General features: G+C 42.4%; 1 protein-coding gene across 1 annotated transcript in view; it reads left to right on the top strand.

The window, feature by feature from the left end:
- MAN1A1 (mannosidase alpha class 1A member 1) overlaps positions 1 to 15177 on the top strand; it is a 248095-nt gene that overhangs the window by 210324 nt on the left and 22594 nt on the right. The window contains exons 6-7 of the mRNA XM_077289550.1: positions 8810 to 8933; positions 10266 to 10359. Coding sequence (XP_077145665.1) covers positions 8810 to 8933; positions 10266 to 10359 — 218 coding nt within the window. The remainder of the gene's footprint in view (positions 1 to 8809; positions 8934 to 10265; positions 10360 to 15177) is intronic.

Raw genomic sequence — 15177 nt, 5'->3', positions numbered from 1 at the left:
AAAGAGGAGAGGAAAGGAGAGTGAGAGAGAAGAATGAGAGAAAGAGTGACAGAGAAAAAGGAGGATAGAGAAGAACAAGAACAACAGAGAGGAGTAATGATGCCTTCTCCCTGTAGGGAGAGATGGGGCGCGCCACATACTGTGCAAAAATAACTCCCTATACCATGGATTTTGCTGAGAGCAGACTGCGCAGATCCAATATCTCCCGTCTTATACACACAAAAAAATCACTTCCTGGTTTTCTCACATATCTTTCTGTACCACCCAAATGATGTAAGCTCTGCTGCTACTTCATACCATGTATTAGTATTCTGCAATTTAACATCAGCTAACTTCCCTTATTTTCCTTTCTACCTCATGCCATTCTTATGAATTTCACATACTTAACACCTTCGTGTTCTGCCACTATCTGGGGGGCTGTTTTCTCATCAGGAAGTAAGACCCTCCTGTTGCTGGGCCACCTTATACCCCATGGCAAAAACCAAAATAAAAAAAACAAATAAAGGAAAAAAACCAGCAAAAACTTCTAAAAATTAGTATATAAAAACTCCAAAAAAAAACCCCAAAAGAACAGAAAACCATCAAAAACCTAGTACACGATCAAAAACTCAAAATTTCGATACAAAAGGAAAAAACTTTTTTTTAAAAAAAGTAAAAGGTAGAGATTGAAGGAAAACTTAATAAAAAAAACTTGAAAAAAAATATAAAAAACCAGAATAAAGACGTTCAAGAGTAAAGAGTAAAAAAAAAGCTATATATTTTTTTTTCCTTCTCTCTGCGCTCAATGCAGTCAGACACACACACTTCCCCTTTTCTTATGCTATTGTATCCAATGTCACTAAAATCACGTATGTCGCATCAAAAACGATAGAAACAATTTGTTTCACTACTTCACAAATAGCTACACCATAGTCTGCATTGCAGAAACAGCCAGGAAAAAAAAAGATGTGACAGTGTGATTTACAATGTATATATATCTCTGCTAGCAGAGTGGAAAAGGGGAAGTTCAGAAAAGAGAAAAAAAAACTTTCTTTTACAATTGTATGCTCTTAAAGCAGCGATACATGACTCAAGCAGAAACAGATAGACGTCCGGGAGATGCCCCTTTATTATTCTGTGACACGTGCAGGCCGTTCTGGGACCAGACAACTATCAATCGCACTGGGCACGCATATGCCCGGGAAATTCTATCACCCTCCGCTTCGGTCGTCCTGACTTTCCGCCAGCTTAGAGGGCTGCCACAGATTCCCGTAGCCATCACCATCCGAGCCTGGAACATGGGACTACATGTCCCTCCTGCTGCATGGGAATCTGTGATAGCTTATCAAGCGATTTGACCTCCTGCCGTCTGTTACCCAGCCACCACAAACAAAACAGTCACCGTTCCAGCTTTTCTCATGGATCTTACACAAACACAGAACACATACACGGCACACAGCAGACACCTTGACTTATATCCCAGGGTTTGGATACAGGCTTTGGACTTTTTACACTACCTGGGAATGCGGTGGTGACCACACCTGACCGGCAAGAGGTATAGACCCGGACTGGGCACAGGGGACTTTCATGTAAGATGATAACATTTTCTTACCTTACTTATGGAGCTGCGCAGTCTCCGTCCCGTGAACCAAGGCTGTGGCCAACACCTTTGTCTCTCCGGTCAGCAGGGTCCCGTATGTTTCGTCCACGCCTCGCGGTGGGCGCCATTTGATATGGAAATTTGGATTGGATAAACTTATCCCTGTGTGTGCTGCGGCCGTTCCCAATAAGACTTGAGTATTTTGAGCGCTCAAGGAATGAGACTGCACACTATTGTTGTGTCAATAACATTCCACCAATACTGATACTTTATTGTACATACATAGTTTTATAATTGCATATAGAAAGGAGTGGTTAGGGGTGGTTAGTTAATTACCATATTGTCTAGCTCCCCTGTCATTGGTTATCTAAACATATATGGAATATTGTGATTAATGCACATATGAATGCTGATTAAGCAACTAAAATTGAGCTCTCTGCATCTTTCTGCATCTAGGACAGAGTTGAGACATCTGATCAGCACTTAGTACATCTGGCGTTGTTCCGCTTTTGCATGGAAAACCCCATACAATCTGTCTGGCTTATATCAGTTTATGCCAGCCATTTTAACCATTGATTATAAACTAGCTGAGTAATATATTAGCTGTGGATATGAGTATATATGATTATAGAGGAGTATACATGCAAGTGAGATCTACATGATATATATATTTCTCACACCTGGAGCAGGCCCTGGCTTCACTGATTGGTCACGCCCGGCCGGCCGCAAACAATCAGCGACAGGTGCAGTCCGGCCGCAAATTGGCGCGGAATTTGAACCACGCTTCGCTAATTGGTCGCGCCCGGCTGTCCGAATCCTGTGTATAAATTGCATTATTCTGAAAACTTCATAAATAAACTACATACATATTCTAGAACACCCAATGCGTTAGAATCGGGCCACCATCTAGTGGTGTAATATACGGTATATAATTTTTTAGGGGGGTTTTGGAATTTCCCTTCTTATTTATGTTTTGTTACAACACTGTTGCTGCCATAAACAGTTGCTTGAGATTATTCTTACCACCTACTGTTTGGCTTGTTAAAGGGGTTTTCCACTTTCAGAAAAGTGAACTATAAATTCAATAAAATAACAAAAACCCTGGTTGTGCGCTGGCTCCCATAGCTGCTCAGGTTTTTGTCCTGGCTGCAACTGACACGTCCCACCGACGGCGCACATCAACGCTGTAACCAATGACTGAGGTCAACGACTTGTGTGTACCTTGGTGAAGCCGCTGAGCTTGTGGGTTGACTACAGCAGTGATGCGTAATATGATGTAACCACAACTCTGACCTGAGCCGCAACGTGGAACCCAGTACTGTACCCTGGGAGGGCGAGTACTTCTGCTTGTTATTTTAGGCATTTTACAGCACATGGGTTCCACTTTCCTGAAAGTGGAAAACGTCTTTTTAATATTTGCGTTATTTTACGATATTCAGAGCGAAGTCAGCAGGTGCCGATATCGGGTGCCCAAACTTTGTCATCAAAGATATCCCTCATTAAGTCGATTTGGCAGAAAAACTGAAATTGGAATTTAAAGCTTTCCTATGGTTTATAAAATACATAAACAGCACTGAAAAGCAACAAGTAGTAAGTAATAAGCTGTTCGGAATATTTTACGTGATTTAAATTGGCCCATTTCCCAGTTTTGTAAGAATGAGTTTATAAGAGCTGAACCATGGCAAAACACTGCAATTGAGCTCTTTCTGTTATCATACAAAGCAGTTGTTTTATTGTGAAATTATTTAGCGCTACGCATGTGGTAATCGGAGAGCTTGGTTTATATCTTGAGTCTTCACCATTGTCTAAATACACAGTATATTTACCACATTAACGCAGAGCCATAAATTAAGACAGCAATAACTAGACTATTGTCTAGCCATCCATTTACATAATACCATTTTTTTGTGATGTAAGAAAATAGAAATATGCTAACAAAATCATGTAGTAACTGATAATGTAGGAAGTTTGAGTTGATCCCATGTTAAAATACAACAGCTCCATAGAAGCTTATTCTAAAAGTTGATTACAATCAGTTGCTTTGCAAAACCTAAAGGGTAACTTTTCATAATAAATTGTATTACTGGTATGTAAGAGAGCAATAACATTCATTTTAGTTTTTAATATGTCACATATTCTGCTTTTTCAGGTTTTTCCCACTGCAGGCTCGATCTCTTTATTTGCAGTTGACACTGAGCTGGTGGGAGGAGACTGCCTGCTATGATGTCTCCCATACACAACTTACAGATGTTTACGCATCTTTGTTTCCCAATCAAATATATCACTCATATCAAGGTCCTGGGTTTTAGTCAGTGTTTGAAACAGTCCATCCATTAAAATAACGAAGTGTCTGGCATATGAAATCTATCTAGGTACAGCAATAGAGATCATTTAACGTTTCTAAAGGATTGTTGCCAAGCATCCATACATTCTTGAACAGCCCATCAAAATATGATAATCATGAACACTAGAAATGATCCTAAGTAATTCACATTCTGCAGATCATACATGATCCTAGTATTCTGGGTAGTAGGCATATATCACTGTTTATTGAGGATTCGTTAGATTTTCCCATTTGTCCTTCTTAAAAAAAAGTCTGTGATTATTTTTTTTTTCTGGACATCTTTTAACCCCTTACTGACACATGCCATACAAGTTCTGCACAAGTCTGCAGCCATACCCAGCAGATAATGGCTGTGACACAGGATCTGCCTCTTAACAGCCACAACTGTTAACCACTTAAATGCCACTGTCAAACTCTTGACAGTGGCATTAACAGCACGCCGGCATATGGAAGCTTAATGTGATGCACATATCGGCACCCGTGTGACGCAATCGTGGGGCGCTGATAGGTTGCTATGACATCTAAAGGTCTGTTGAAGACCTCCATGGTTGTCATCAAGGAGCTTCTTTAAGTTCAAACTGTGGTGTTGCTTCATATAGCATAACTCTAAAATAGCTAAAAGCACAAAAAGAGGATTCAGAGATCCTCCAAAAATGAGAAAAAACAGCAAAACAAGGCAGAGATGCTTACCTGCCTAGGCCTCCAAACAAATGCACTATCAGGATGCAGTGGACCCATGTGGTCAAGATGAAAAAAACACAGGTGCAGCATAACCGATGAGGCAGCCACTCACGGCCTACCAAACTAATGGAGGGGGTGGCTGCTTGGCACATTGCTGCACATAAAAAACTTGTATGTGGCGCTGTTCACACAATGGAGATGCACAGCATCCAGGCAGGCCTAGTAGTGACACCCTTCTATTAGATCAGGCGGGCCTGCCCAGCGCTATCCAAATGCACCCCATGTGAACAGACACCACAGTTTACAAGAGAAAAATGGGCCCAACTGCACCCCGAAAAAAAGTGCAAAAAACACATAAAAAAATATATTTTTATGTGAGGTATTAGTTGATATTTTGGCCAAAATAAAGAAGCTCATGACCCACGTCAAGGGTCCCCACGCTCATGAGTCCTAACTCTAAAATAGCTAAAAGCACAAAAAGAGGATTCAGAGATCCTCCAAAAATGAGAAAAAACAGCAAAACAAGGCAGAGATGCTTACCTGCCTAGGCCTCCAAACAAATGCACTATCAGGTACTATCAAGTTTTTTATGTGCAGCAATGTGCCAAGCAGCCACCCCCTCCATTAGTTTGGTAGGCCGTGAGTGGCTGCCTCATCGGTTATGCTGCACCTGTGTTTTTTTCATCTTGACCACATGGGTCCACTGCATCCTGATAGTGCATTTGTTTGGAGGCCTAGGCAGGTAAGCATCTCTGCCTTGTTTTGCTGTTTTTTCTCATTTTTGGAGGATCTCTGAATCCTCTTTTTGTGCTTTTAGCTATTTTAGAGTTAGGACTCATGAGCGTGGGGACCCTTGACGTGGGTCATGAGCTTCTTTATTTTGGCCAAAATATCAACTAATACCTCACATAAAAATATATTTTTTTATGTGTTTTTTGCACTTTTTTTCGGGGTGCAGTTGGGCCCATTTTTCTCTTGTAAACTGTGGTGTCTGTTCACATGGGGTGCATTTGGATAGCGCTGGGCAGGCCCGCCTGATCTAATAGAAGGGTGTCACTACTAGGCCTGCCTGGATGCTGTGCATCTCCATTGTGTGAACAGCGCCACATACAAGTTTTTTATGTGCAGCAATGTGCCAAGCAGCCACCCCCTCCATTAGTTTGGTAGGCCGTGAGTGGCTGCCTCATCGGTTATGCTGCACCTGTGTTTTTTTCATCTTGACCACATGGGTCCACTGCATCCTGATAGTGCATTTGTTTGGAGGCCTAGGCAGGTAAGCATCTCTGCCTTGTTTTGCTGTTTTTTCTCATTTTTGGAGGATCTCTGAATCCTCTTTTTGTGCTTTTAGCTATTTTAGAGTTAGGACTCATGAGCGTGGGGACCCTTGACGTGGGTCATGAGCTTCTTTATTTTGGCCAAAATATCAACTAATACCTCACATAAAAATATATTTTTTTATGTGTTTTTTGCACTTTTTTTCGGGGTGCAGTTGGGCCCATTTTTCTCTTGTAAACTGTGGTGTCTGTTCACATGGGGTGCATTTGGATAGCGCTGGGCAGGCCCGCCTGATCTAATAGAAGGGTGTCACTACTAGGCCTGCCTGGATGCTGTGCATCTCCATTGTGTGAACAGCGCCACATACAAGTTTTTTATGTGCAGCAATGTGCCAAGCAGCCACCCCCTCCATTAGTTTGGTAGGCCGTGAGTGGCTGCCTCATCGGTTATGCTGCACCTGTGTTTTTTTCATCTTGACCACATGGGTCCACTGCATCCTGATAGTGCATTTGTTTGGAGGCCTAGGCAGGTAAGCATCTCTGCCTTGTTTTGCTGTTTTTTCTCATTTTTGGAGGATCTCTGAATCCTCTTTTTGTGCTTTTAGCTATTTTAGAGTTAGGACTCATGAGCGTGGGGACCCTTGACGTGGGTCATGAGCTTCTTTATTTTGGCCAAAATATCAACTAATACCTCACATAAAAATATATTTTTTTATGTGTTTTTTGCACTTTTTTTCGGGGTGCAGTTGGGCCCATTTTTCTCTTGTAAACTGTGGTGTCTGTTCACATGGGGTGCATTTGGATAGCGCTGGGCAGGCCCGCCTGATCTAATAGAAGGGTGTCACTACTAGGCCTGCCTGGATGCTGTGCATCTCCATTGTGTGAACAGCGCCACATACAAGTTTTTTATGTGCAGCAATGTGCCAAGCAGCCACCCCCTCCATTAGTTTGGTAGGCCGTGAGTGGCTGCCTCATCGGTTATGCTGCACCTGTGTTTTTTTCATCTTGACCACATGGGTCCACTGCATCCTGATAGTGCATTTGTTTGGAGGCCTAGGCAGGTAAGCATCTCTGCCTTGTTTTGCTGTTTTTTCATATAGCATAAGTAATCAGACAGTTTGCAGGTTCGAGTCCCCTAAAGGAAGTAATAAATACAGTAAAAAGTTTTTAAAAAAGTGGAAAAATATGAAACGCAAGTTCAATCTCATGCATGGAGAGCCCAACAAACAGGTTCTCCAGGCATGTGTTGAGATAGTGAAACAGCCGCAACACATGAAGCTGCGGCGCCTGACAGCTGATCGGTGATCAGCAGGAGCGATCCAGGTTCCCTCTGCGGCTTATTCGGCAAGCGCTGTAGCTTGCCGAATAAGGAGGGAGTCAAACAAATTCGCTCATCTCTAGTAGCGATATGTTGTCTTAGGGACTACACTTATTACTTCCAAGAAGTGGGGAGTAGAGCTGAGTGGATCTTGCAGAATTCAATGTTGCTTGTTTCTGCAGATTTTCTTGGGAAATTTGATTTGCAGGGAAACTGTTCTTCGCAAAATTAATGTCGCTTATTATGCGCTGGGGTCTCTCCAGACCACAGAGCATAATGAACCTAAAATGTTTAAATAAAAAAAATTATGTTTAGTTTCCCGCTCACCTCTCCAACCCCACCACTCACAGTGACCAGTGACTCACCTGATCATTGCCATATCTTTTTATCAGAGTCCCAGGACCTCCGACTTTGAGAAGGCCCATGGGAGTTCTGCGCAAGCGTATTTTAGGTCATGACGTGCACCATGACCTTGCATGTCCATAATTGTCCTAGCACTAGAGGTCTGGCAATTTCCGTGCTTGCGACGATGAGAATTTAGGATGAGGAACTGGAGAGGCAACTATAATTACCGTAATTTTTTATTTGTTGTTTTTCATCCTTTTGATGGCCCTTTAAAACACAAACCACCATTTTTGCTAAATCAGTGGAGAAGTAAATTGCAAAAAAATCTACCGTACATTTTGGTGAATGCGGATTTTTGCAATATTTGAGTAGAATTCGCTTCTCCTCTATGGTGGTTATTCCTGTCCTGTACAAGGCCCATTTAAACAGACTTATTGTAATCATTTCTAAAGCAGCTGGCAATCTCTCAACGAATGAGCAAATTGCTTGTTCATCAGGTAATTTTTAAGCACCTTGTTCTGGGTAAACAGGTGATGTTTTGCCGAGGACATCATGTTCTGTGTGCACAAAACAATTGTATTATTGATCACTCTTTGCGTAAGAAAGTACGATCAGCCTGCCTAAACAGCCCATTAAACAACCACTAATCTGATTACATGTCGTTTAAACGTACACGTAGGCTCTGTTCACATCCTTGTACTTGAACAAAAAAAAGTGTGAATGTCATATTGCATTGTGCTGGGTGTGTGTGTTTGTGTGTATGTGTGTGTGTGTAAATGTAAATACCGTATATAATATATATATACACACACACACACATACACACACCGCGCTTTGATCAAGGGAAATGCAAAGTGCCTCATGTTTGGACTTTACCTGCCAGCAAAAGTTTGATATCTATTAGTTAGGATCCCATAATAAAGACAACACAAACCCCCCCCCCAGCCTCAAACTGGGAAGTATAGGATTCATCTGTGCTGGGCTCTTCATCTGTGCTGGCAACTTCCTTCCATGCAGAATATGTAGACATTGTCCAGCGCTGCCTACAGTAATATATGAAAGCCCAGGTGTAAGTGCACTGTGCTTGTGTTGTAGCTACAGCGCATTTGCAGCGTATTCATGTAATACTGTACATAATTTTGCCAATTTCTGCATTAAATGCCATTATACATTTTATGTAAGTATGGGTTCTTTGATTTGACTACAGTTTTTATTTTTTTTAATATGGAGATCTGGCTCTGACTATTTCTTTCCCTGGTTTTCTTCAGTGGGATCGGTCGGAATTGGCCATGGGCTTCTGGAGGCAGCAGTATCTTGGCTGAGTTTGGAACCCTGCACCTAGAGTTTATACACTTAAGTGAAGTATCTGGAAATCCACTTTTTGCTGAGAAGGTAAGTACGATCTGCGACTGTAAATTAAAACACAAGATGTTTAGCTTTTCAGCTAGATCTCCTCTAAAGGTTTATACATGTAATAGAGTAACATTTTCATCACATTGTCTAGATGTTGCCTACTTAACATTTCGTTGTCTACTGTAACTTTACCGCCCTTCTTTAATAGCTTTAAAGTGATCCTGTCCGCTGATGCTGCCTGTGGCAAACATGGGCAGATACGTGTCCATCAGGGCAGCGGGTGGGGAGTAGCCCCTAGGCACCCACCTAGCTAACTAGTCTCCTGTGCAGCTCAGTCCCGACAGCTTCGAAAGCATGTTCTCCTCTGAAACATGGCTGCGTTTCAGAATTGAAGATCGTCCAGCTCATACATGATGCCCATGGATTAGACTGCATGTATCAGGTTCACTTTAAAGGTTTCTACATCTGCACACTGTGACAATAGGAAAGAGTAGTGCCTGCCGAGAGTCGTCATTCTCTAGTAGGGTGGTTCTACACCTTGATTAAGGGGGTTTTCTTCTGGAAACCAGTGTCCCCTGACTGCGGTTGGTTTAAAAAAAAAAAAAAAAAAGAAACAAATTGTGCTTTATTCTTTTCATAAAGTTCAGATTTTTTTTTTTCAGTAATGTATAAAATTAAACAAACCCTTTGTCTGGTATATTTGCACTCGTATTGACCTGAAGGATCATACTCCCATTTTTCCTGAATAACGAATGCTGTAAAAACAAAAATATGGCGGATTTGCATTTTTGTTCACCATTTTATTACACTTGAAATGTTTAGTTCCTGGAACCTGCAGAAATTTATGCTCTTGCCACCGTAACAGCTTTATCAAAATCAATAGAACTGATAGTCACAGAAATGTATGCAGCAGATCTGCCTTGTGTGAATTTCCCTTTATTGTACCATTTATTTAGCGCAGAAAATTCCGTAATGTTTTAGACCCAGCAATTCTATTTAGCAGACCCCAGGGAGGAGGTAAATGGCACTTGGACACTTAGCCCTATAGCTATATTAGGGCTACATTGCATACTTGTGCACTTATGTAAAATATACTTGATGCGTTCCTTTTACTAGTTCTGATGCTTGGCCTCTTCTGGTATGATTTTTGTTCACCCCTTATTTAGTGCCTAGCAGTTCGCTATGTGTTCCCCACAGGAATTAAGAAAAATAATTGTAAAATCTGACTGTATGGAAAACAGATCTCTTTTGAATGCGTAATGTCTGTGTCTGTAGCATCTAGTCCATGTATTCTACTAGACATACTGTATCTGTTCCAGAACACTTGACTCTGCTGTTGGTAACGAACCCAAATCCCAATGCTTATCTTAGGTAATGAACATTCGAAAAGTGTTAAGTCGACTGGATAAACCACAGGGGCTTTATCCCAACTACCTGAATCCCAGCAGTGGCCAATGGGGACAACGTAAGTGTTGCCTAATTATTGGTGCTAATTAGAAAATATGATAATCGCATATTCTATACATAATCCATTACATGTAATTACGTAAAAATGCACAAAATAAAACTATTCTTTGTCAAATTACTACTTCTAAACTGATAATGAGATCTGGCAGCAAATGCAAAATACACCATATGGACAAAAGTATTCGGACACCTCTAGAGCTTTTATCACATCCCATTTCATTAGCTGACATGTGCCCCTAACAGCTGCGGGTGGAATCGCGATCCACTCCCAGCTATTAACATATTAAATGCTGCTGTCAAGTTCCGACAGCAGCATTTAACATGCCAGCAACGGAAGTTCGTCATAAACCCGCCCTTCGCCACCCATGACCACAGGTCGCCGATGGGTTGGCATGACATCCTGGGGTGCAAGAGACCTCTGTGGTTGTCATTGCCAAACTGCTATGAGCGCCGCCCTGCAGATTGGTGCTCATGGCAGATGAGCATTTTTTAGATCTTAAGTACACCAAAATGAGCCCAATAAAAACGCTAGCTCGGCACATGAAAAATAAGCCCTCGTCCAACCCGAGATCACGAAGAGTCTCGGAAAATGGCTTTTATTTATTTATTTTTTTTACAAACTTTGGATTTTGCTTTCACCGCTTGAGTAAAAAAAAATAACCTATACATGTTTTGTATCTACAAACTCGTAATGACCTGGAGAATCACAGTGGCAGGTCAGTTTTAGCATTTAGTGAACATGGTAAAAAAAAAGTAGAATTGCACTTTTTGCAATTTCACCGCCCTTTAAATTTTCTTCTCATTTTCCTGTATACTATATGGTAAAACCAATGGTGGTGTTCAAAAGTAGAACTCGTCCCGCGAAAAACAAGCCCTCACACGGCCATAGTGACGGGAAAATAAAAACGTTATGGCTCTCTGAGGAAGGGAAGCAAAAAAAGAAAACGCAAAAACTAAAAATTCCCAGGGGATAAAGGAGTTAAATGATCTTAAAGGGAATTTATCACAAGATTTTTTTTTTTCTCCGCCCCAACTGAGAATGGCAAGATGTAGGGGCGGAGATCCTAATTTCAATAATATATCACTTACTGAGCTGTGTGCAGATCTACCAGTTCTCTGTATGCTGAGCTCTGTATAACCTCGCCCACACCTGTGCATAGGCAGAAAGCTGCAAATCTGTTGTGGGGGCAAGGTTATACAGAGCTCATTAATATGGAGAACTACATGGCAGAAGGTTTACTAGTCCGCTAGTGATAATCTCTTGGTAATTCATTCAGTGATTTTATCAAGACTACAGCAAACAGCCCAATATGTGATACATGGCCATAATCTGGGTCTTTGTTCTACATCAGGCAAAAACCTGGTGACAGATTCCCTTTAAAAGGTGTGTTGGGCAGAGATGACACGGGCCCAGCAATAACCTTTACTGCAGGCAAACATGGACTTCATTCATAAATTGACCTCTGCTTCTATGTAACACTGAGAAGTTTGTTAGATAGAGGTGAGCTGCTGCTTTTATCCGCACATAGTGAATCAGGTGTATTGTGCTCATGTAGGAAGGTGGGAGGCCGACTCCTGCCAAGGGGCCTACCAGAGGATTCCCCGGTGTTCCAGTTGGCCAGTCCAGGCTGGGGTGTAGAAGTATTGTACTCGGATGTATTTAATGATGTATCCAATTTGAGAGTCTTTAATATGTCCAGGCTTGGCCAGTCGTCTCATTTGCTTCCCAGCCTGTAGACACTGCTTGCCTTGAATGATGATCTCCCACTGTAACAAGACATTGTGAAGGCTCTCTGGCTGTCTGCACTCGTAGATAATGAGTCACACAGAGCACCAGAATACACAGGGATGAAAAGTACAGAGCATTAACAAAGCAAACTTTTGTGCCTTTATTCACTCCTTGTCTCTCTTAAATATATATCCTTATTCAGAAAAGTAATTGCTGCAGCAGAAATGTTTCTGCCTTGTGACCAGTAACTAAGGGACTAATAAAGATTCTTTGTTCATCTAACAAGATGCCAGACTTTACAAGGTCCCCTAATTTAGAAAGAGTATGGCACATGGGGATGTTTTTTGCTTTGCGACATAAGCTCCTGAGGTCCCACTGTAGCTTTGGCGCCAAGGAAGTTGTTAAGGTCACTGAATTGAGGTTTCTTCAGCCTTCACTATACAGATTGTAACTTGCGTTCCTAACTACACTTGTGTCATTTAAAGCCTTGATTCTGCCTCCCGTCAGGTGGCTACAATCTTCCCACATATGCCTATACATGGCTGCTGATATGCTCCGCAGCAGTGTAGGTGGTGTGAGAACACATTTACACTATATATCCTGGAGAGCGCATTCTAAGGGAAAGCCAGCTCGGCATTCATGAGGCTCTCATTCAGCTAATCCCGAGTGGTGGGTGGATGTATATTAAGACGCACACAATAGGAAACCTTCATTTCAAAGTCTGCTCTGCGTATGTTTTCGTTAGATGCAGGGACGTTCTCTCTTGGAATACAGCTCTAGCTTCCCTCCAGTATGTGCCATCATCTCTGGATTCTCAGCTATGGGAGGGGGTCTGCGTCCCCTAGACTTGTGTGTATAACCCTTACAGGGAACCTGTCAGCACCACTACTCCTGCACAAGCAGAAGTGCGCCATTGGAAGACATTATGAAAGATGCCTAATTTTTTAGTAATTTGCAAATTAGACTGACAAGTGGGTGTATCCTGCACTTGCAGTTTGAGTCCTTTTCACTTCTTCCTGCCATTATATTGTAACAAGCTGGACCGGGGGGTAGTTATGGCCGCTTTATTTAAAGGCACAGTTCACAGACAGAGTCCACTGAGCATACAGTCAGCGAGCACCCCTGGCCCCTTGTACATGCAATACAGGGCTGAACTTTTCCCTAAGAATTACCTTCTCTTCTCTGGTCACTGTAGTCCAGGCAATGAGTCCAAGAAAGCAACCGTTTTCAAACAGGGAAATAACTTTCAGTGAACGATGAGGAGATGTAGACAAGAGACATTTCCAACACTGGCTTTCTGCTCTACTAGACACTTGCTATGGTCATACCCACAATGGCCGCAGTTCACAGAAGTCCACTCTCTGGGATCTGGGTGCTTAAAACCCCTTTCAAAGTCTTGGAGACCCGTGTTGCAGTTCTTAAATCCTTGAGTCCTTAAAGGGAACCTGTCACCCCCAAAATCGATGTTGAGCTAAGGCCACCGGCATCAGGGGCTTATCTACAGCATTCTGGAACGCTGTAGATAAGCCCCCGATGTAACCTAAAAGATGAGAAAAAGAGGTTAGATTATACTCACCTGGGCGGGCGATCCGGTCCGATGGGCGTCGCGATCTGGTCCGGAGCCTCCTATCTTCATAGGATGACGTCCTCTTCTGGTCTTCACGCTCCGGCGCAGGCATACTTTGTCTGCCCTGTTGAGGGCAAAGTACTGCATTGCGCAGGCGCCGGGAAAGGTCAGACAAGGCAGCGTGAAGACAAGAGGAGGACGTCATCTGATGAAGATAGGAGGCACCGGACCGCGACGCCCATTGGACCGGGACCGCCCCTGGGTGAGAATAATATAACCTCATTTTCTCATCTTTTAGGATACATCAGGGGCTTATCTCCAGCATCCCAGAATGCTGTAGATAAGCCCCTGGTTCTGGTGGGCTTGGCTCACCCTCGATTTTGGGGGTGACAGGTTCCCTTTAAGTACTTTTTAGTCCAACAGATCTCTCCAATTCGGGAGTCTGGCAGTGCCCTGTCTCTTCAGCATGTCTGCTCTGGGCAAACATACCGAGCTTCTGACTGGGACAGCAGCTTCCTTCCCCCTCTCTGCTGCTGACCCAGCCCACTTCTTTAACCTATTACTATCCCTGTCTCTAACATAAGTACAGGCTTAGCAGGTACAGAGCAAATCACATACATTATATGCCATAACATAGGGGGTAATACAGGAATACATTACGATGTATAACTTTTGGGTGCAACATATGGCAGTGCACACTTTGCAAACACAACATTACATTACAGATTTTCACAACCATATACAAGTTTTATCTAAAAAAGGAGGTCGCATAGGTTCCATGTGGAGGAGGGGGCAGATGAGGGAACCTGTCACCTCCTTACAATATCACCATCTTCTTCTTGACTGACAGCAGAGAGCATCAGGTGACATTATGCAGCAGCGCTTCTGTCTCCATTATTAATCAAGGAGTTGTGGCATCACCAGCGTGGGGAATAAAGTGGAGCCATAGCCTTCAGGTGCACTGATACACCCACTAATGCACTTGTGAACCTAATTTTCATATACAAAATACTAATTTTAGCACCGTTCTGTTATGCAGTGATGTTGTAAAACCCTGCAGACAATAATGTGGGAGTTGGTAGCTGGCTATCACAGCTGAGCCCACCTAGTGAAGGCAGAGACCATCTAGCTTGTTCAAAGTTGTGTGTACAGCGAACAGTGCTTTGTCCTCCTGACTCGGTGGTAATGTGATCGTTGGGTTTATGGATGGAGGAGAGGAGCTGCTGTGTCCTAGGAGACACCCGGTCAGTTCTATTGTGGAGGCAGCATTTCTCCTGTAACTGGTGCAAGTATAGTAGCCCAGTTATAGGGGAAATCAGATTTATATAGTATTTAAATGTTGAAATGCCTCCCAAATGTTTTGTGAGCTTTTGGGGGCCACAATATTTCAAATAAATGATAAATCACTATAATAGGTAAAAAGTAAATAAAACTTATTAATAAAAAAAATATCAATAACCTTTCCCCCGTAAGAAATAAACAAAAATGTCCCTATTCTGAACCAGTTTAAACTTTTATTT

Source organism: Ranitomeya variabilis, chromosome 2 (assembly GCF_051348905.1).
Source record: "Ranitomeya variabilis isolate aRanVar5 chromosome 2, aRanVar5.hap1, whole genome shotgun sequence".
In the NCBI taxonomy this organism is placed as follows: Eukaryota; Metazoa; Chordata; class Amphibia; order Anura; family Dendrobatidae; genus Ranitomeya; species Ranitomeya variabilis.
The sequence above is the reverse complement of the archived record's forward strand: the minus strand, read 5'-3'. Positions and strand labels throughout refer to the sequence as shown.